The sequence below is a fragment of the Cebidichthys violaceus genome, unplaced genomic scaffold (assembly GCF_023349555.1).
Source record: "Cebidichthys violaceus isolate CVI_PGR_0920_01 unplaced genomic scaffold, fCebVio1.0.p SCAF_11, whole genome shotgun sequence".
Lineage (NCBI taxonomy): Eukaryota > Metazoa > Chordata > Actinopteri > Perciformes > Stichaeidae > Cebidichthys > Cebidichthys violaceus.
This window is the reverse complement of record NW_027176274.1, coordinates 13,138,761-13,161,876: the sequence shown is the minus strand read 5'-3', so window position 1 is coordinate 13,161,876 and position 23,116 is coordinate 13,138,761. Positions and strand designations below refer to the sequence as shown.

Sequence of the window (23,116 nt, the reverse complement as noted above, 5' to 3'; positions counted from 1 at the left end):
TCATCATGATAGATGGAGCGTTAAATGCACACACACACACACACACACACACACACACACACACACACACACACACACACACACACACACACACACACACACACACACACACACACACACACCTTCGGTCCTGGTAAGCCTCTGGTACCCTGCCATCCTGGGTTTCCTTGAGGCCCCTGACAAAAATCAAATAAAAAGGCAGTGGAAGAGAAAGATTGCAACAACAGAAATTTTTGTTGTGACAAAATAATATGTAAAAACCATTGTCTGATCATGTCTCAATGAAAAGCATCGAATAGTTTGAATTATGTATCTTACAAATATTCCGTTGTTCCCTGGTGTGCCTGGGTCTCCCTGTGGAGGGATGGTCAGAGAGTCATTAGGTTAATGAGCTATATACTGTATATATACATATATAATTTTGTTACAGCAATATCAAGTCACTTATGAAAAAGCCAGGTGTGGTGTTCCCTCCTCTTCCTCACCCTGAAGCGCTCCATGTACACACTCAGCTCCAGAGAGTCTCCCTTCTGTCCCTTCTGGCCTGGTTGTCCCTGAAGAATGAAAACAAAAAGAGAGTCATTGATGGTCACTGAGAGGAAATCAAACACTCTGTATTATATAAATCACTATCCAAGTGTGGAGTTGCTCTTACAGGAAAACCAGGTGAGCCGTTATAGCCGTGTTGCCCCGGGAACCCTGATTCTCCCTGTGTCCCGTTACAACCGTCTGCACCTGGCTTCCCCCTGGGTCCAGCTTGTCCTGGGTGGCCCTGCAGAGCGAAAGTCAATTCAGAACAGAACAGTATGAACACATCGCAGGCAGAATCAATACAGTGAGCTGCTCTGGCATTCATCCAGACTGCTGGATGGACTTACAGGAATGCCATCGTTTCCAGAAAACCCAGGAACGCCGCTCATTCCCTACGGAGCAACAAGAACCACAAATTAACCAAGAGAACAAAGAAGAGTGTTGTGACTTTTAACAATTGGATTAAAAAGAGAAGGATATTTTACCACATTGCCTTTTGGACCTATGATGCCACTACGGCCACGGTCACCTTTCTGCCCCTTCGGTCCTTCAATCCCAAGATCACCTGGTCTCCCCGAAGGCCCCTGGGGGCCCTGAGCACCAAGAGCCCCAGGGGGACCCTGAGATTGGAGAGGTAGAAAAAAAATGTCAACTTCATGTCAAGGATGTAACACACCAAATAAACTTTGCATTTCATCTGAATCAATTATCCATTGATCTCAATTCATCAATGATGTCATTGGTGTTAGGAGTTTATCAAAAGTTAGGTTTACATTGGTGATATGTGGGGTTACAAAAAAGTAAACCTACCTGTTAAAAGATGGAGAAGAGAAGATTTGAAAAGTGTTTTCAACACAACCAAAGAATCACAACAATGCAACAAGAAGTACGACAAACCATGAGTTACATTTATTTCTCATATTTTTCGGCTAATTCCCTCCCCATCTATTCATTTTTGTTTGTATTTTCCGATTGCATCACAAGGGGGAGACCGACACCTTTGTTTCTAGTGAAATCCTCTCCTTCAGCACTCATGCTCTCTACACCCATCCAGTGGTCAAACAGCATAAATGTCCCTGTCAGCTGAAAGATAAAAACTAACTCAGGTATATAAAAGTCAACAAAGCAATGCAACTAAATACATAAATGTGAACAAACAGAAACATCTCAAGAATACATTTTTAAGTCACAGAACCTCTTTTTATTTTTATTTTGTTATAGACAGAATGAGCAGACAGACATAACTTCATACACTCTTCTCTTAGATATTATTGTTTTTAGAATCAGCTTGGATAGTGGTAACAGATTAATCTGCATTACTGAATTTATTTTCCCCTTTTTTTTTTTTCTTACACACAACTGAAAGATCATTTAAGACCCCAAACACATGTTATTCCATGACATGCCAGATAGAGCAGTGAGAAGATTAAGTTAAGGTAGATAACGCCAGCTTCTGCTGTCAAATATCTCCTCAATGAAAATAGACACTCATGTTAGCCAAGCAAGTTTGAAAGGCAAAGCAAAGGGCTGTTTAAAGAAGATTTTGATTGCTGACTTTTTTAAACTACAGACAGCCCCCTAATCTGCAAGCTAAATATACCAATTTGATTATGATACTCAGAGTGATGAAAGAGAGAAGACAGGGACGCAGATAGGAAGCAGGGAAATATGAGTCTGTCTGTGGCGGAAGTATGTTTCTGTTCTCCAAACCAGACCTCATTTTTAAATATCTAATTTGTATCTCCTAATAGATGGATAGATTTGTGATGTGTCTGCAGACTTGGCAGTAAAGTATGTGTCCTCTCTTCACCTGCGTCACCAGAATCGCTTCTGCATGTTGACAAGGAGAACAAGGAATAGAAACAAACACACGCCACAAAAGTGTGATGAATATTGAGGAGGTGGTCAGTGCCGTTGGGGTGTGAGACGACAAGGAGCTTCAACCAAAAGATCAGGTCGAACAGGTGCCTCAAACACAGACACATACAAAATATCTCAGTTTTATGGGCGATTTACATCTGCGGGGGACTGGACACGGCCAGGGGAGAGACTCAAGGGGTGCTGAAATTATACAAGGGTTGGAGGGGTAGAAACAGAATAATATAATATATGCTTTTACAAGTGTTGAGGGTGAAGCTACCATGGGAATTGGGCGTGTTTGCATGGTCTCGGAGTTCAGGGGGTCAGTAAGTGATGAACTCTTTGGGGGCCACACAGTGTTCCTGTGAGAACCAACAAACAGAGTGATGTTGCTTTTCCCCAGACACAAAAATGCTCAGCGCCTTGTTAAATGAAGCTAGAGCCAAGGGGTCTCGAAGGAATTAATAAAACTGCAGAGAGCCTAAACAATGTCAGACAACAATTCAAACAAGCTCACAGACAAATCAGATGCAGATAGCGAGAGATAAAGCATCACTTGAACTCGTTGCTAGCTGTGTCTGCAGTACATGCAGCCTGGGTGTGTGTGTGTGTGTGTGTGTGTGTGTGTGTGCGCGCGTGTGTGTGGTGGTCAAAGCTTTGTCTATGGGTGGCTTTTTAAAACAGGAGGAGTGTGTTTTGTCTTCAGTCTCGGCACTGCAGCTGTTGCTTAAAGAGCAGACAACAGTCCTGTCAAAACAACTCCCAACCTCGCCTAAATAATGGGCAGCATGTCATACAGTGTGTGCTGTGAATTTTTCCATAATTTACAGATGAGAACTGCTTAAGGACTGGACTGATTATTCGGTCAAGATATGTTAACGTCAATATAACTTGCCCACATTGGCGGTGGTACCAGAGCTTTAAGCACTACCGAGTTGTTATAGATAACCGAGATAAAACAGTGTTCGTCATGCAGTGTTTAAAGCTAGGGTTGATAATCTTGGTACTAGCAAGGGTACGATTTTAAAAATAATTTGTTCGATTCTACAAATGATGTAGCCTGTCCAGTCATTATATTTGGTGCTGAATGAAATGACTGGACAGGCTCATTACAGTCCTGCGACGGCCAAAGATACCAGATTGTTTTGTCAGAACTTTGGATACATTAATTGCTGTCGGGTTAAAATGAGAATTTCAACAAAAATAGTTTTGAAGATTACAAATACATTCAAAGTTCAGATATGGAAATAAACTAACATTTGTTTCCCATGAAATTTCATGTTCTTTATTATTATGGTGGAAAAAAGCGCCCCAGGCACATGAGGGCAGGTGAACTCTACCAATACACACTTCCAGTTGTAAATCATTTATCCTAATGAAGAGAAAATGAACCAAGCCGACTAATTTTCTGAAGACAAATGGTTCTGTCAAAGTAATAAATTGCTATTATTCACACAGAGAGAGAAGTAAAACATAATGACAGCGGGGAGAAGCGGAGTGAGTCGTAATTCATGCGCGTGTGTGTGTGTGTGTGTGTGTGTGCATGTACGTGTAAAAGCATGTAAGTGCACTGTCTGAAGCACTCGCATGGTACACTGGTCTTTATCTTTCTGCATGGCTTAAACAGAGAGCTGATTTTAGCAGTCTCCTTTTAATGCTGATAACGGGGGAGATGTTTTTAAATGCATACTTGTGCGTGTGTGTGTGTGTGTGTGTGCGTGTATGTGTGTACTTGCAACACCAACAGCTACATATGCTGTATCTACTGCACACAGAAATTAAATGGTACAGCAGGAAACTGTTAAGCTAGTCCTGAAGAGGACATTTTTCACAGATATAACATCACAAGCACATAATGGGTCCCTCATGAGTGACTTTAGTTCCATCATTAAAGACAGAATGAGAAGGATTTTTTCGAAAAAACAATGTATAGACTCAGAAAGATAATCCCCCTCAATCATTACTTGTGACCCAGAACAAGTGTGTGTCTGTGTCTGTATGTGCAGATACCCTGCCCTCTGCCTGGGTCTTCTTATTTTGCTGTGTTCGAGACGTTTCTGGACGATAACCTCTATTAAAACGTAGCGACCAGGTGCCAGATTGTAAGCACACATCCAAGGGGAAACTACGAAAAATGGTGGACACATTGCCATAAAAAACGGAAACAGCCAAGTGGACAAAGCTCAATCCAAAACGAGAGTGAATCTGAGGCCTTCACCCGTTGATGAGCACCGAGGAGAAAAGGCCAACTTCCTATGTTGTGTTTATAAAACACAACTGACAAATCACACTCATTCTGCCTTAAAAAATACTAGTAGTTCCTTATAGTTTAAGGTAAAAAATTGTACCTAATGTATATGGCAAAATAATATGCTTATGTAACACATGGACTTGGGTCCAGCCCCCTGATGGCATGGCTTCTGACTAGAGCCCATAAAATACAGCGCGTTGTTGGGTGGGAAGCCAGTGATCATGTTCGTATCAACCAGCAAATTAAACTGTTGTCAGTTCAACACCACTGCAAACTACAACCTACATAATAAACATGAGTTTAATTATTATCACTCTGACAGAGTCAATCAAAACTGAAAAGTATTGTCTTTTTAGAATTCATCGCTGACATGTAAAAGTATATATACTATAATACATCTAAATCAAACGGACCCTGTTTCATACAACAGCCTACTGTATTGTTCCATTAGCACTCTGAGTGTTCATCGTTTCACTTTGGCTCATTTCTCTCCTGAGCTAAATCTCTCTCCAGTCCTCCCCGCTCCTTAATTACCAGTCCTCCACAGCTTCACTTCCTTCATACCTCCATACTCCCCATTCTTATCTGCTCCCACTACTTCCACTCAGCATTTCCTCCTCTCTCCAAATTCTTGAGTGCTCTCACATCCCCTTGCATCTCTTCTTACCCTCCTTTTTTTCTGCCTGTATTCTTTCGCTTCCCATCTCTCCTCTGTGGAGAGTGACCTACAGACAGCATTGTGCGGAGGAATAAATTGTCATCTCGACCCTAAACAAACACAAAAATAATGTGATACAGCAGGGGCTGGATGGACATATTGTGGAAACCACAAGACTGGTTGAGAAAAATAATAAAGATAAGGCATTTTTTAACAGCAAAGTGTAGCAAACTTCTGAACCTGTGTAAAAAGAGAACCTGAAATATAGATCAGAGGAAGTTGAGGGCTCTTCAAATGTCTTGGATTCACTAAAGGACACTGAACACACACATACATGCGTGTCTGTATAGGTCTGAGTTCCTCTCTGCCTTTGAAGGCCGGTCATGACTTTACCAGATCATGAAGCTCCGGAGACACGTGCTGCCCTCTGACTTTTCTCTGTAACTGTAGCTCCTTGTATTTTTCTTTCTGTCACAGTCAACTCATGTCATACCTTCAGCCTTATGTCTCGTGAGCTTCATAATGGGATACGACGAGCCATCAATCAGCAGTTAAATCTACTGAGGTCACTGGGGGAATGAGAAGGAAATCGAGGCAGGCAGAGGGTAGGCAATAATCTCCATGAGTTTTGAGGCAGTATTTTAGATAGTCTAGTCAAGTCAGTTTCATCAGTCAACATATGACATCTTCTGTCCTCAATTTGGAATGAAAAACACAACAAACAAAGCTCCAGCTTCTCAGCTGTGAGGCTTTGTTGCTTTTCTTTGTCTTACAGTAAATTGGTAATTTTACGGATTAGGACATTTGTTGGACAAAACAAACTTTTAGAAAACCTCAATTTGGGCTTTAGTAAATTGTAACAGGGATTTTTCAAATGTTTCAATTTAAAGAGAAAAAAATGACACAAAGCAGCATAATAATACAGCATAAAATTGCAATTATATTTTAAACCATGAAAGCAAGCATCCACTGAGTGTGTGTGTGTTAATATGACGGGGTTAGGTTAGACCTAGATGCATTTAAGCTGTGAGCTCACAACAGTGAAACAGGCTCCAGACAGCAGTCACTGATGTTGTAAGAAGTTGAGCATTTTAGAAGGTAACTTTCACACTGTTGATTATACAGTCCTAGAATTTAAATGGCTTTTAGGGATTATTTCATGGTTAAAATTATAGTCAGCGATAGTCACTTCCCTTTATAAGATACATTTAAGGTCTCAGCCCTTGACAAACAAGCACACCGCTGTTATGGACTAAAATGATCACACTTCCCAAAGTCAGATTAATAAATTAGAGGGACTAAAAGACAGACAGACAGGTGAATGAGAAGTGTGTGTGTCAGGAGGAAATAACAACAGACTGAAATAACATGATTAAACCACCCAGGGAAGTAGGAATCAACTGCATCTAACTAGAGGAAGGAAGTTCTGCCTGTCTGTTTGTTATGTGTCTATGTGGGGATGTCCTTTGCATATCTCGAGAACCGCTTATCCTATCTACTTCACACTTGGCGGCTGTATTGTTGAATTTAGTGCAATTTGGACATGCGACCCGTGCAATATTAATAAACTTTGAGATTCTCCTTTTGTCATTGCTGATGTTCTGACATTGTTGAATGAGAAATGGAGGGAACAAATATTGAAGCTGTCTGTGGGAACCCACAGTACAATTGTACCTCATATTTGTACAGATACTGGACAAAACTCTATGTATCTAAATGTATGTGTATAAACTATCTATGGTTTAAACAATAATGTTGCTGACGTATTTATGCTTAGAATGCATTATTTTCAGTGTTGATGGAGCGTTTAAATTGTTAACATAGCCTAGCACTGATCGATCGAGCTCCACTCAAAAAACAAGCATTTTAAAAGTTGTTTGCCTGTCATCTTGCGGACAGACCTGACAAAGCAGGTCTGTCATTTCAGCCTGGGGGTCAAGGGGGCCAAGCAATCGTCCTGCTTCAGGTGGGCACGTGCTACGAACGGATTCGCCACTAATGGATACGGCAACTTAAGACAAAGAGTGACTCTTAATGTGCACGATACACTAGGACTATTAAGAGACAGACTATAGAGGAATGATTGTAAAAGAGCAATAAAACACCAGCCCTTCACATTCTGATCTGCCAACTGGTGTCTGCTTCTTATTCACTTCTCACCTCATTTGAGAGGCATAAAACACACACACACACACACTCAACATAAAAACACATAAGCTAAGTGAACAAACTGACCTGGGTTAAGGTGTGCGATGATGGGATGCTGATAGTGAAACAATTTCTCTCTGCAACAAGGCAGAACCAATAGCAGACATACAGCAGATACATTTAGGTTGTAAGACTTTAAATTGTTTCTTGCTATTCCTATCTCTATCACTGGAATCATTTTTTTGTCTGTTCCAAGGATTAACCCCTTCTTTCATATATCATGTCCGTCACTGACAACGAGATGTCCCAGGTCCATCATTTGCAGCTGTAGGAATGCGTGAGGAGGATTTTGGACAGTCTCCTCCAGCTAAACCTGACATGTGAGAATCCAGATGAGGAGAGAGCTGGTGCCCACTGGATAGCAGAGGTTCACAGGCCAAACATCTAAACCAAACAATACATTGCATGTTGTGGTGCTGCCGAATAGAAGAAGGACATTTTTTTACTCACTAATCTGATAAGATCCAGAGAATCAGGTGTGAGACAGCTATTTTCCTTTCACGCAGTCTCTTTGACAGACACACACGATTAAATGGACAGTATGTGTAAGTGTACTAAAGGGTCTCTCAGTACACCATGACATCACTGTTGAGCGTGGTTACAAGTGCAAAAGAGCTCTCATCTGACCGTACCCGACACCTTCAGTGATGCAACAAACTTTACACCACAAACAGCAGTAATACACTGCCTTTCAGGCTGGTACTGTATTGTCTTATATGTTGATCATTTTGGGATATGTAGAATATATCAATATTGTTTTTTCATTTTCCCTCACCCTAAAAACATTTTTTTCCCATTACATATGCTTAAGTCTGGAAGTGTGTATGGTTTCCTACCAGTTGGATTTCTAAGTTGATGCATTTACATTTCCACTTCATCGTATTACTTCTGCAAACAAGTGCCTTCATAAAGTCTGACCTATATCAAGAAATCTCTGAGAAAACCCCTCCTCTTCACATTGTATAAAATGCAGTAACCATAATCTCTCTCTGTCCTCTCCCTGAGTGTACGTGGGTATGTTTTCACTTCTCATTCCTAAATCACAGACCTATTAAAAGTTCCCCCATCTGACACCATAAATTGTATCTGGACCCAGACTGTCCCTTGGGGTGGACAGTTTGGGAACGACATGCTAAGAACAGGATGGGAACACGCAGCCCAGTGCGCAAACCTCTGACCTCAGAGAGGAATAAAATAAATCAATAAACAACTGGCCGGAAGCTCCCTCTGTTATTCCATCTGTCTGTCCAGATAAACTGGGACATTTTGTAATTTTTTACACATGACATGGAAAGAGTTAGTAATTGAAAGACAAAGAGTCAACAGAGATAAGAGGTAAGATAAATCACAGAAAAACAGATGACATGATGATGTTCTTTGGCATCGACAAAGAAGAAGGCTTTACTACAACTGCATTTCATTGTGCATCCCTGTATTGCATCCTGACAATAAAAGATCCTTGAATATTCTCTATTTTACAAACATTCACTCACATATAAACCATGCTTCCAGCAGTTCCGTGTCTCTTTTTGGGTGTTCAATTCTACATTCACCCTATTGCAAACAATGTAAATACCTAAAACCTTAGATGGCTTCTTCTCCAAATGCTTGTATTTACTGCGTATCCTCATAAATAACACTGGAGTCTTAACAGAAACGGCTGTGGTGAGGGGAGACTGATGCTATGCATGCATTATCCTCTGATGTCATCAATGTGGGACATGCCACTGACAGTCGCATACTTCCACAGAATCATTTGCAGACCAGAGTGGGTGCACTTACATTCACACAACACCCACTCATGTAAACTGTAACATCATGGTGAGTGTCTGTGAGCTGCCTGCTGAGGGTTTACAATATGTGATGTTGAGGTATGCTCACAACTAACAAAAAAGGGTTCAGTGTTTGCGGTGGGAAAAAGCCTGCTGTCATTGAGACTGACGAGACGTGATATTTGAACAAATGGACTGGTTTGTCTATACCAAACGACAGGGGGAAAAAAAGATAGCTAATAAAAATATAGCTTGTGAAAGAAACTCATTTCACACATGGCCAACCATGCATAAGGAAAGCTCCAAAATGTGTCAAACGTAGCTTTCCCAATTCTGAAGGTGTTTCATCTACAAGAGCACTTTGTTTGAAGCTTATTGACGTCTTTATTCACTTGACAGCAGCGGCTGTCCAGCAGTTCTGAACCGATCTGCTTCCTGAATATTACACGGAGGAAATAAGAGAAAGAATTGATCAAGAGAATGAGGAAAGAACAAAGGGCATGAGGGAAGGTGGTTGAAAAGAACAAACGAAGGAAGGAAAGGTGGTGTGAAAACAGAAGGGTCGAAGGGGAGATGTTAAAGAATGATTTAAGAAAAGAAGAAAGGAATAAAAGAAAAAAGAACGTAACGAAAGAAAAATGCATCAAGGAAGAAGAGAGAAGACATAGAATAGAAGGAAACTAGAGCAGAAAGAAATGAAGGAAACAAGAATTACAGCACGTCAATGTCTGCTTCCTCTCTGACTCCCACAATCAGGATCAGACACTTAAGTGGATTCGATCCCTCTGCTCTGCGACCCAGCTCACATGTTTTTCTTGGATACATTTTTCTTGGACTCATTTCCTGAAGAACAGCATCCCCTTCTACATGATGCCCAGGGGGGAAAATGGAGCTCAGCCTCCCTGGAGGGGTAGGGCGGGATCAGGGGTTAGGGGAGAGGCTTCAGGGGTTTCGCTTGCAGGACGAAGAGGGTCCTCAACTGGATGCCCTGAGGAGGACTCAGGCCGAATAAATAAACATCTGTAGATGATGTTTACATATCTATTAGAGTGTGTTTAGATCTCCTGGCTCAAGTCAGGTCAGCTTTCCGAGTCCCCGGTTGGAAGAAAATGTCTGACTTTTGAAAGTCCTTGAAGACCGTGGTGGATCAGAGCGGGTATAAAATGATATGCTGAGAGTTACAGAAAAAGCGACGATGCCATGCAGGCTACAGGTGAAGTGGAGAGCAGGGCTGCCTTTCAATCAGAGGGTTGGTGGTTCGATCCCCGGCTCCTGCTCTACTAGTCTCATGTCAATGTAACCTTGAGCAAGACCCCAAAATTGCTCCCGTAGCTGCGTCTATGGTGTGTAGATACTGAATTGTAAGTCGCTTTGGATAAAAGCGTCTGCTAAATGACTGTATTGTACTGTACTGAAAGATTATCCATGAGAAAGTTTAAATGCTCTGTTGCCAGGGAGACAAACCTCAAGCCAAATTTGTGAAAACAATATTTGCACCCTCATCATCTCCGCTGGTGCAACAGTTCCTCTGACTCATCCGCTTAAAATTTCTCACGTTCACAGAGAGAGAGATGAAGTAGAGGGGTAAAAACAGATGACATGCAGACAAACATCAGTCACTTCTTGTCCCTTGCGTTGTTTCTCATAGAGGTCTGCTGCTCTTTGTTTAGCCATTCAGGCACAGAGTGGTTTGGCTGCTTTGAGACCAGTTTATATTAGAATTAATGTGTTTAGACGTCGAGCTAATATCTGCATACACTTTCACCGAGCACGTGCACATGCATGTGCCAGAAATCTGACAGCATCCAGACCAAAGAGAGAGAGAGACGGCCGCTAAGGCCAATGGTTGGACTAAAGTGTGTGTTTGTGTGTGTGAGAGATAGAGGAGGCGGGATCCCAGGCTGCGGACAGCTTGGACCTCCAGCTATATCCCAGGGGTCTCTGGGGCTTGACACCTGTGCTATTGCCTCACGTTAGAGGAATGGGACGTCTCAAGTCTGAGGTCCAAGCACATGTGTGTCTAAACAGGACACAGCTGCAGCCTGTGTGTGTGTGTGTGTGTGTGTGTGTGTGTGTGTGTGTGTGTGTGTGTGTGTGTGTGTGTGTGAGAAAGAGCGAGAACTGGCCGGTCTCAAATGAGGTGTTGGCCTCACCTCAGAGACCAACCACCTGTGTGCCTGTATCGTGTGTCTGAGTCTATGTCTGCATGTAATGAAGTCCATCATGCGTATGTTGCCTCTATAATCCCACGGTTACATTCATCACTGTGATTATAATGCCATTACAGCTTCCATACAGTGGATCGCCCAGGGCGCAGTGACCTCCTGTTTATAAACGTCCACCAAGGAGAACTTAATTTCCCCAACAAAGCTGTTCTCTGACGTTGCACATCGCACCCAGGGGCGCGGAGGTATGTATATTGACTTGGAGGGTAATAGTTTGGGAGGCCACAGGAGCTACGATGAAGTGTGAGAAAGTTGTTTTATATTTCTTTTTTGTACTTTTCATTAGTATCTGTTGTAATGAAGTAGGTTTTACCAATAACATTCTTTTTGTATTGATATTTGATTGATCACACTTGATTTATCTCCAGCCTAGGTAGTATGAGGTTGTGCTGCCTTTCTTTAATTTATAGAATTGTAAAATTAATATCTTTGTGTCAAACAGGCAATTTAATGATGTCACTTTGGGCTCTGAAAACTGGGTATTTTTCAGTTTTTTCAGATATTTTACAGAATAAACAATTAGTTGAATAAATGAGACAAGACTACGGCTGTTTTCGGTCTCTACGAGGCTACTTCACGGCTGTAAGTTGAGCTAAATGCTCAGTATGATAACATGCTCTCAATGGCATGCTGATGTTTAGCCGGTAATATTCACCATCTAAGTTTAGAATATTAGCATGCCAACATTTGCTCATTAGCACTAAACACCAAGTATGGCTTTTTTTTCCGCATGTATTTGGTCACACACCTCTAGCAAGGCTAAAATGATCAATAGATTAATGGATAGTGATAGCTTTATGTATATACTTTTCAAAATAGCATTACACAGTGTTTTGTAAATGGTTAAAACAAATAAAACAACACACAGCAAAGGGGAAAACCAGGTCTGGAATATTAGATTTATAGTCAAATAGCCAGCTGTGATCTTGGCCCTGATTAAAGTGGACTGCAGCCAGTCACATTAGTGTCAGGGGTACCCATGTAATCCTTGAGGTCTCTTTCTGAATCCACCGACCCATCCAGCTAGCCCAGCCCACTGTCCAATCTTGCCAGCCTGGAAAAGTTTTAAATTTTTCCCACATAGGGATTCAACGCCCACAGCCATTCCAGCTATAGTGCACAATCCTAGATAGTTTGAAAGGGAGCAAATCAGGGCAAATGTCCATGTATGTACATTGTTAACTGATTGAGTTAAAGGCTTCTCGTGTGACTATCTTGGATATAAATGTAATTTACATCAAGTTAATATTCCTGGTTTAAGGAAGATGTAGAGGACAGTGTTTACCTTACATTTCCAAAACGACTAAATTGTCATGAGATACCCAGTTCCTGAGAATGAACCCTGCACTGAAAACATGTCTTTCTCAGAAAAGTGGAATAAATATAAGATGCCTTAGAGGAGATCTAATTGTTTTCTCTGCTGCTGGCCCCCGATGTATGTTTCACAACAAGGCCTGATGGAGAACACATGGCGTTGGTGTGGTGACCCTAAACTCTGGTCACATTTTTCCTACAGCCCCGAGGACCTTCTTTGTCGACCATGACATTTCATGACTGCTGTCTGCAAATCAAATGTATACATCCCAGATGACGTGCAGTGTTAACACCTTATTTACCCAACTTTCCTATTGCGATAATACAGAGTGGACAGATTTGATTAATGTGGAATGCATGGAGTGTGTGTGTGTGTGTGTGTGTGTGTGTGTGTGTGTGTGTGTGAGTGTGTTTTTTCAATGAGAGGGAGATGGATTGAGATGGAAACAGAAGATGTCCACAGGAGAATGGTGAAGAAAAAGTTCCTGTTTCTCAGTGAAAGGGGCTAAAGTATGCTGAAGCTCAGTGTCTCATGAGGCAACAATCTCCCAGCCACAACATGAAACAGAATATCTCAGGCTTATTCTACTCATCTTGATCTCGTTTGCCCTTGTTACACTCGACTCCATGTGCTCTGGCTGATGCTAACACAGCCGGGCTACAGATAGTAACACAAGGCCAGTGTCTACCGCCCTACTCCACACAAGGCTGCACAAATACTGGACTACTGACTGACTGCACTGTCAGCAGCAAAGTGTAACTAATCTCTTTCCTGCTGTAAAGTGGATACGGTCATGACGACAACATAAAGGTCATTGAATTACATTCTGGGATATAAAATGACAAAAATAAAATTACATTTATTGAAATGAATTAAATTATATGCAAGCATATCCGTACAATGACTTTTTGGTTATTTGCGTCATTCCCGCTGGAGAGGAGGAGTGGCTCTTATCTCCATGGAAACAGATATCAACTAAGCCATTTATATCTGCCATCAACCAGCTGTATGAACCCAAAATAAACAGATTTTACTGTGATTTAATTGCAATAAACGGATAAAAAAGGATGCCAAAAAAAATACATAATGTTGACGATTTGTAAAAAGTTTGAATTCATGTTTTGTTAGTTCTCTCCGCAAAACGACAAGCAAATAACTTTTAAAATACTTGTTTTCTCAATGGAGCGCTGATTGATCGGTGCTAGGCTATGCTAACATTATAGCACATCCATCCACACTCAAAATAACGTCATCTAGGCGTAAGTATGACAGCTTTGTTTTCATTATTTGTACCATATGGTTTATACACATACATTTATACACATAGTTTCGTCTGGTAACATACTAATATGAGGTATCATATCATTTTTTTCCTGATTCAACAACGGCAGGACGTCAGTGATGACAGGAGAAGCATCTCAACTGAAGATTTCAATGTTAACTTAAAATTCGTAGCATTTTAAGTCACTGCAGTATCTTTATAATTACCACATTTTTAGTGAAAGGATATACCCATATGTGTGTGTTCCTCTATGTTTGTGTATATATATGTGTGAGTAAAAGTGCTTGAATGTCTCTTAAAAAAAAGAGTTGCTTCTTTGTCTGCACCAACAATAGTCCTCTTGTTCCTGATCAGCACCCATCATCTTTAAATGTGAGAAGGAGCGACTTTTATAGGCTCTTAAAGCCTGACCACAGCTGGGTGCAGGACGGTGGGTCAAACTCTTCTTTGACAGAAACAGAAAAAAAAAGCAAAGGGACAGGGAAAATACTTTCTGTTCATTGTAGAGGCCGGCGAACATACCAATGGATAAATATGATGTGATCTTGCAATGTTCATTTAATAGATTATGGTGGACAATTTTGTGTCTGAGAGCATGTCCGGATTTTTGTTTGCTGTCCTTTTTTCTAATAACAATGGAAGTATAGATGATGTATAATGTTTAAGGGGTCAGTCATAGTGATGAACCAAAAGTAAATTATCACTGCAGATCTCATCTCTACGTATCATTTAAAACACTTTAAGCTCATTGTTTTTGTTTTGCTTTGCATAACTTTCTGTTCTAATTAAATCTCATCATATCATCAATTTTCAATCATCAAAGTTTCCAGACAGCGGTTATTCTTTTTTTTTTTTTATTCCTATTTTCCAAAGACCAAATGTCTGACAAACAGAGCATTTATCAGCTAAATGGCAAGATATTTTTCAAGGGAGTTGGTGGAGACCAAACCAGAGCTAAAAGAAAAAGGAATATTGGATTTACACTCATTAAGGGAAGAGAAAATTGGCTGTAAATAAATGTTAATGTTGCACTATGTCTGTTAGATGGGTAAATATGCAACTGTTTGTAACCAATGCTATTTCTTCCAGATTTTGCCTGATACATTGTGCATTAACACAAACAAACAGCTGGTCTTTTTGCCTAAGTGTCTCTCAAAATATTTCCAATTGCTCCACAGCTTGAGAGCTGGGGGGCGGAACTTTTGTCTCCCCCCTCTGGTAGTGAGAGTAATTACCAATACGGAAGAAACGAGTAAGGAAGCAGGAACTAGGAGCATGGTGGTAGCTAAAATCCTAAGAAGCAGGAGTGGATGCTCCAGATAAAAAAAGATGTTCAGAAGAAGGAATAAAGTTAAAAAAACAACAACACTCCTGGGTGCGGGGGAGATCCGGCGAGCTCACCTGCAAGCATACAAGTGCCAGTATGAGAGAATAGGCGATAGGCTTAATCAGCATTGTGGGAACTTGTTTAGTAAGGGTTTGAATGTAACAGGCATTAATTTATATGTAAAAGTCCTGCACTCCAGCTTTAACTTTCATACAGGACAAAGCCAGACTGTGACCCTTACTGAACTCCATTTTCCAACAATCTTAGGAAAAGAAAATCTTCCCGTCAAGAGTTTTAGTGATAGCAGCAGGTTTTTGCTTCCTTTCCCTTAACTAACACACATATTTTTCTTTAAATAGTTGCTCCACAGTCTGTAGTTCCTCTCTAATAGGGCCTGTCAAGATCAAGGTCAGTAGAGAGGGAATACAGGGACGGATGAGTCTCCTGATTGCAGGTTTGGATTGAGGGCCTGACAGAATGAAAACATGATTTAAGTGCAAGAGTTAGGAAGAGTTTATTTTATACACAAAATAGTTCATATTGAGACAGTTTTCTGGTCAAAATATCTTCTTCGATGCACATCACTACTGCCAGTTGAAAAGAATATGCATCTCCATGCTGAAAAAGTTTTCAGGGACGAAGAAAAAAACATTTTTGCTTCACCATGAATGTCCTGCATTTGTGAGTTTTGATGTTTTATATGCTGAGGAGTCGTAAAATGTCCCTAAGGCTTAGAGGTTATGATCTTAAACAAAGAACCAGAAAACCATCAGTACAGGGCTTCCCCCCTTTGGTGAAAATATATTCAAAGGGGTCTTTGATCTTATCCGAACCTGCAGCATTCCTCTCTGTGCCGTCATCCTGTCCCTGAGCAGACAGGAAAGACCATGACAGTCATGGGTACTGGATTCAGAATGTACTGAAGGTATATGGACTTGTTTTCATGGAACAAGGAGAGCTCTGCCATTTATAGCTGCAGCCAAAAACACAGACCATCTTGTTCCCACAAAAACAGAGAGCGTCTATATTAAAAAAAGATCAGTGGATTGTCATTGTGCTCAGCTTCCTGAGACGTGTGTCATTTCCTGTTCTACATCAGCTGTGGCGGCTTTTCCCATGGTGGAAAGGACAGTATCTCTCAATCTGCATAGTGTCTATGTTTGCCCCATGTCATCCGTCTCTCTCTTTTTCCTCTAGAAGTTTCTTTATCTCAATGTTCAATGTATGGGATGAGGAGAGACCGTGAGCTCATGCAGATGAGCGCTACTGTTCTCTAAGCCGAAGTTTTCTCAATAAAACCCAGGCGCCACTCCCTGTTTCTGAGAACTGAAGACGGAAAAACTCCCAGCACAAAAGACAGCATTGATCTGCTAAACATGTCGTCCGGAGAGGACCCAGGCTGCCTTGTGTTCAGTTTGTCATGCTGCCCTAGTTTGTCATGCTTTAGATACCACAAACAACTCGGTTTTACAACATCACCTTTAGCTTGCTGGACTCATATTCCTTTATTCGACCACACTTGTAGTCTTGTGAACTACTTCAGATGCTTTGTGTGCCTAATTTATTTTCTCATTACTCCATTTTAAGGCTGTTTGTTTCCCTTTTTATGACTGACTTCAGGACTACAATCCACTAATGATGCAAAAGAACAGTGAGGACTTTTGGAAGTGGGCTAAGGCGAGCTTGATATTTTTCTGCCTGCCTGCAATGCGCTCTCTGCCAGGGGAGTGGGTGGTGAGGCTGGAGAGTCAGCTTGCCAAATCTCTGCTCTCCATCCAAAGCAGAAAAAGCCATGAAATGAATATTCATTCCCCACCAAACAATCATTTTCATTCTTTCACTCTCTCTCTCACGCTCGCTGTGTCCGGACATACAGTATATCCAACTTCACACTCAACGTCTCACTTGGTACATAAAAATTCCAGCATTGATTCATGAAGTACCTCATATGACCCTCTTTCCAGAGAAACATAATACATTTTCCATTTCTTCCTGCATTGCTCACATCTTATGTTGTTTATGTTGAATGAGACTTGGGGGATACTTGGGGCAGCGCAACAAGCTGTACACACATTATTGACATATTATCACCTTTTTAAGTTGTCACGTTTATTTACAGTCAAGTGTCAGTTTACATAATGAATGTAAGGCCATTATTCACTCTCCTTTAAGCTCTGTTTTGGTCTCCACCAACTCATGAGGGAAATATCCGGCTCTTTAGTTACTAAATGCTCCACTATGTTCAACAGCTAGTCGCTAACTTCGTTTGTCTGCTTTTTGGTGTTGAGCATTGTGTTTTTAAGCTTTTCAGCTTTACAGCTGCCTGCTGCGGACGAAGACCACTGCTGAGAGACTGACCCAAAACTGAAAAAAGCAGAAAAATACTGAAAGGTTCAGTGGAGCCATGGTAAAAAAAAAATAGAAAAGAAGACTGGACACAGAAATGATGATGCTCAAATAAAAGAATTCTACTTGCACATAAAGTAGCCACAGCAAGATGCTGACAGCCCCCATTTACTCATTAACAACCGTCTAATCGCCACAGCTGTGTCAGGTCTCAGCCAATCAAGACAGCTGCGAAGGATCAGCTTGACCGATTCAGTGAAGCGCTCATCGCCATGAACAGGGAAAGACTTGGCCGGAATGGAGATAGACGTAAAGCTAGAAACCCCAGAGGGATGAACACATCTGTGAGAATCCATCTTGGTTTCCATTGTATTCTCAAACATGTACATCAGTTGGGCAATGCATACAAGGGGAACGTTTGAGTTGTATCAGTAATGTTTATGACTCTTAGGCCTTCGGAAATTTACAGCTGAAATATGCACGCAATGAATCAGAAACAACAAGAGTGAGAGAAAAACAAAGGAGAATTTATAATGTCTGGCGTCTCAGAAAGTTTAAGAGCCAAATCAGTGTGCGTGAGAAATGTTTTTACAGTTCATTTTTAGCAAACCAGATGTGTAAAGGACGAAAGACTTAGAGTGTGTTTTTACTTCTTTACTTTTTCTTGTTTTCATAGACAAAGTGCAAACAATGCCATGTTTCTACTGCGTACTAAAAGCTGTTCACTCTCTTGGCACTGGCATTATCACTTCGTCACTGACCGATCGGAATCCTTTCCTTCACATCCGGCTGACGCAGAGAAACAGTGAGGGAGAGGGGGGAGGAGGAAGGGAAAGGTGGTCTGCTGATCCTGTCATCAGGCTTTTGCATCCTTCATATGTGGAATGTGGAACTTCCTCTCTATGCCTCCTTACAGGGTTTCCTGTATCCACAGAGGAGCTCGCAGGTCAAATGTCAGGCCGACTGTAAAATTGGTCTGGTAAATTCTCAGTGCATGCCAAAGTACAGTTGTTGGGCCATTCCTTTCTTCACCTCTGCATTTTTTTTAAGATTGGCTCCCACAGGAGCTGCTCTTTACTGGTAGACGGGGAGTTTTACAAGAGTCCATTTCAGTCCTTGAGTTTACCATATCACACTGCTGAACTGAGATATTTATAGTTCCTATGAGCGCTCTATTACAATATAAGAGAAATTAAGGAAACTGGCCTTTGTTTATATGCTCTAGAAGGTTTTTCCAAAAATAAAATCTTTTACGCAATAAAGTTTCATAGAACTTCTGTTTGTCTATTATTAAACAGACGTACAAGGCGAGGCACTGTGACACAAGGTCCGCATCCAGAGTCTCGTCTGTGTTTGGGTTTAGGCAACAAAAACACTTCGCTTAGGGAAAGATTGTGGTTTCAGTCAAATGTTAGAAACAGTTAATTCAGTATCAACATTCTTGCAACTTACAAGATACTTAGAATGAGATAGTCATTTCCTCATCATGTTTACAGAAAGCGTAGTCCGGTCAGCATTACGTTTCCTTCAAAACGTATCTAGTACCTTCTAAATGCCTTCCCATGTCTAGTACTGCATTCACCAAACGGCAACAGACAGGAAGTGACTAATACAGATATCAAAACACACTTCAGACCTTGGAAACAAGTCTAATGAAAACATGAAAAAAACATGAAAATAAATGAAAAACTAGACCTTCAAGCAGGAAGTATAACGGGGTCCAAGCACTTGATGCAACTTGGGACCATAACTATCTTACTGCTTTTTTTTGTTCTTCAGGAACAGCACAGTCCAGAAATCCTGCTTAGATTTTTAAAGTGTTTATATCAGTTCCTCTAAAAGCATGTGTAAACTAAGGTTAGTCAAAAAACACTTCTCTATGTCCACTGAAAGCATGTTTCATTTGCTGAACAGATTAAATCACTCTTAAACTAGTCTTGACACCTGTAGTAGGCGTTAACTGTCTGATTCTGAAAGTTACAAAACTTTGGGATTGTTGAACCTCCAGTCCATGATTAGAGAGTTATCTGATGATCTGGCCAACACGTGTCGGAAGCATAAAGCAGCCTTTAGTCATGCAGAACCCCAGCCACTCACTCTAAGCTTGTTATCTCAATATGTTTAGTCTATGTCTGTCTCTTGACTCTTCAGTCAAACCTATGGCCCCTATCTCTTCTTTCTGTCTTTCATTTCTCTCCCTAATGGGTCTCCCACACTCCATACACTCCATACACTCCTTACACTCAGACCTCCTCTTTTTAGGGGGTTAATGGTGTGAATTTCATCACTTAAACTCCACGGATGTGTGATTTAAGTAAGGAAGTATTTATAACTAATGAGTTTCAGCAGCACAGTCTTCCATATGGCTGAATGCCCATGGCAGACTCATGCATTCACATGATTTTACATATTTACATTGCATTGTTGTGAAACTTTAATCTCCTATAAGAAGTTTTTCGGCCATGATCACAAATGATGCTGCTATGAGCTTTGCTGGCAGTTAATGTGAGGTATTAAAGAGTATAAATAAAATAAATAACAGCAGGATGGATGCTCTCATATATTCTATATTTTTCTTACTGTCAATAATTCCCATGAAAAGATCAAAGAACTAAAATGTGTCATGTCTTAGTCCCTCAACATCTTTGAGACTTTTCAACACTGTCTGTAGCCTCAAATGTTTAAAGATGGGTCCCAAACCAAACCATTCTCACTCGTCAAACAGTTTCACCCAGATGGCCGCTGTTTGTGTCTTAATTTACCTTCCTTTTGATATGTAAATTCTGTACTTAACTAACGTCAGTTACATAACAAGCATACTTATTTTACTTAACAAACATACTTATCTTAACCCCTACCAAAATCTTCTCCTAAGCCTACCCAAATACTTTTGTTGTCTAAACCTAACCAACCATCCTACTCTATTGGTATTGGCATCACTTTAAGGGTACTGAAAGTGGTACTGGCATCTAAATTTGTTAAACGATACCCTAACAAACATATAGTTTTATTTTTGGAAAAGGGCTACATAATTTCCTGAATCAGCTGAGCAATCTAATTTTTTGTAAAAATTACTCGCATACAATAGTGACTTTGTTAGGGACTATTTTTAGCCGTGGCTTAACAAACATTCGATGCGCTTCTGGGTATTTACAGCAGCACAGACAATATTGGCTAGAAGCATCAATGTGTTTTTAGTTTGGTCTTTTTATGTTAAAATATAGAACAACATTAGCCTTATGCTTTTGAAGATAAGCATGTGGAGCCATTTTGAACATAATATACCATAGGGATCTATAAGAAGCTATTAGGTTTGCTACAGAATCTGATCATATTTTTGTCGAAATATTACCTCAAGGTTGAGGTATGTAAAACCTGAAGCACTGAAATATGAGCTTGTTATTGTCAAGTTATTGAAATTACAATATGCAGAGGCCTTTAGAAAGCATCATATATGATCATGTCCTTGTTTGTTTTTTTCTGACTAAAAAGCAAGAACTGGTTAACACAGAGGTTAAAGAAGATAGAGACAGAAAGAGAAAGGGGTGTTTTTGGACCAGGAATTACAGTATGGGACTTACCCTGGCACCCTTCTCTGGGAAACATTTACAGCCTCCGCTGCAGTCTCTTCCTCCACAGGGGCCACTGTGCTTCTTCCCACCCTGTCAGACACAAAACAGACAACATGAAAGTTAGAGCTTGGCTATTGGACGTCACATACACAGGAAACTGCAACATTTTGCTGTCCACTTCATTTACATAAACACAGCAGAGATATTTGTCCATGTGTTGTGGCTTGCTTTGCTCTTTGTGTGTTAGATGGGACACAGTGTGGGGTACAACGTTGTGTGCTGTAGGCGTGACCGGCTATGTTTGTGTACGCTGTGGTTTGTGAAAACACTTGTTGTTTATGTGTGTAAGACTGTTTTAGTGTTGCCTGCACTGCTGTTTATATTGGTCTGGTGTGCAGAGAGGATGTTTTTTATGTGGCTCGAATGACTCATGATGGATGTCCACACATAATGGATGTCTACTGAAAATCCTATTCATCAAAAAGTCTGAGTCCGGCCGCTGACGGGGGCAATTTGTCTGTAGATGTCTGCATACCAACAAAACCACCCAGCATCACAGGCCGATCTGTGCTCGACATGACACCATCACACAGTGGACATGACACGATCAAAGAGAGCAGTCACACAAACGGGGTTTCCCAACCCACAGGTCAGAGGTGGCGAGACCCTAAGCTGGCTGGAAACATAATTAAGACAGAATGGTATCTTGGAGAGCTTGTTGTGTTCATGCGGTGTTTCAAATGAAAATCACATGTAAAATCCAAGTTTGTTTTTCGGGATCATGTGCCACGACCACATTTGTTGCTGATCAGAAACAGAAGCAAAACAATTAGAAGTCTTGACAAAACTGTAGAGACAACATAACGTGTTGAGAGCCACACCGTAATCCTCAATGCTTCAAAACAGACGCACACCGGCTCAAATTCATTGCTGAAACAATTCACTGAACCAAAATGTTTATTTTAATAGATCTGTTTAGACCCTCCAGCCCTATATAAATGCATGCCTGGAAATAAAGCTGATTTTAGATGTTTCATTGAAGTTTTCACCCTTGTGCCTGAGTGATTAGTAATGAAACAAACACACAGACACATATTCAACATTATTCAACTCCAAATGTCCAAAGTTTTGGCAATTGGGTGACAAGGCCCTTCAGTTGCCTTTCAATTAGCATGTATGAGTGAAACTTTGACTATAGACATGCAGAGAGGCTCAATGTAGCTCGTTATGACGTCTCTCTCTTGTGTCCGCCTACGTGCTCCACCTACTCAGCCATACCATAGCAAATGCCTCAATACCCTCCCCTCTCCCTTGTTAAAAAAAAGAAAGAATAAAAATGGCCACTTCATGCCCACAGTGGCAACAAAACGGCAGAAAAAGAATCAGAATAATTCTCCCTCTTCAATTTGACAGCAGATCCCAGCGGTCTCTCTTACAATGGCCACATTGAGACTCTCCACACACACACAAAGACCTTCTTTTACTATAGAGACGTTGTCCTTTACTGATCCCCTATCTCCACAACAAAAAGACCCTCTTCCCCTCCCTTATGGAATGCACAAAGCTGCATTTCTTGGTTAACTACCAGTGGATCTAAACAGTTTCTTTCAAACCTGTTTGATAAAGCAAAGACATGCTGTGATGCATTTAATTTAGCCTGCATGCTTTGGAGCTAACTGTCCACACACAGCATTCTTTACTTATATCCTTCATTTTGAACTGAATTGCTGAACGAGGGTATAACCAAAGCAAGCCTCCTCTGCAGGGGG

At 40.9% G+C, this 23,116-nt stretch overlaps 1 protein-coding gene across 3 annotated transcripts in view; it reads right to left on the bottom strand.

Moving 5' to 3' along the window:
• Positions 1-23,116, bottom strand: part of col4a2 (collagen, type IV, alpha 2) — a 60,761-nt gene that overhangs the window by 19,195 nt on the left and 18,450 nt on the right. For all 3 annotated transcript variants that reach the window (XM_068704918.1, XM_068704920.1, XM_068704919.1), the window contains exons 4-10: positions 21,357-21,437; positions 1,017-1,151; positions 879-923; positions 656-772; positions 486-554; positions 319-354; positions 123-176 (exon numbers count right to left, since the gene is read on the bottom strand). In XM_068704918.1, the coding sequence (XP_068561019.1) occupies positions 123-176; positions 319-354; positions 486-554; positions 656-772; positions 879-923; positions 1,017-1,151; positions 21,357-21,437 (537 nt within the window). The remainder of the gene's footprint in view (positions 1-122; positions 177-318; positions 355-485; positions 555-655; positions 773-878; positions 924-1,016; positions 1,152-21,356; positions 21,438-23,116) is intronic.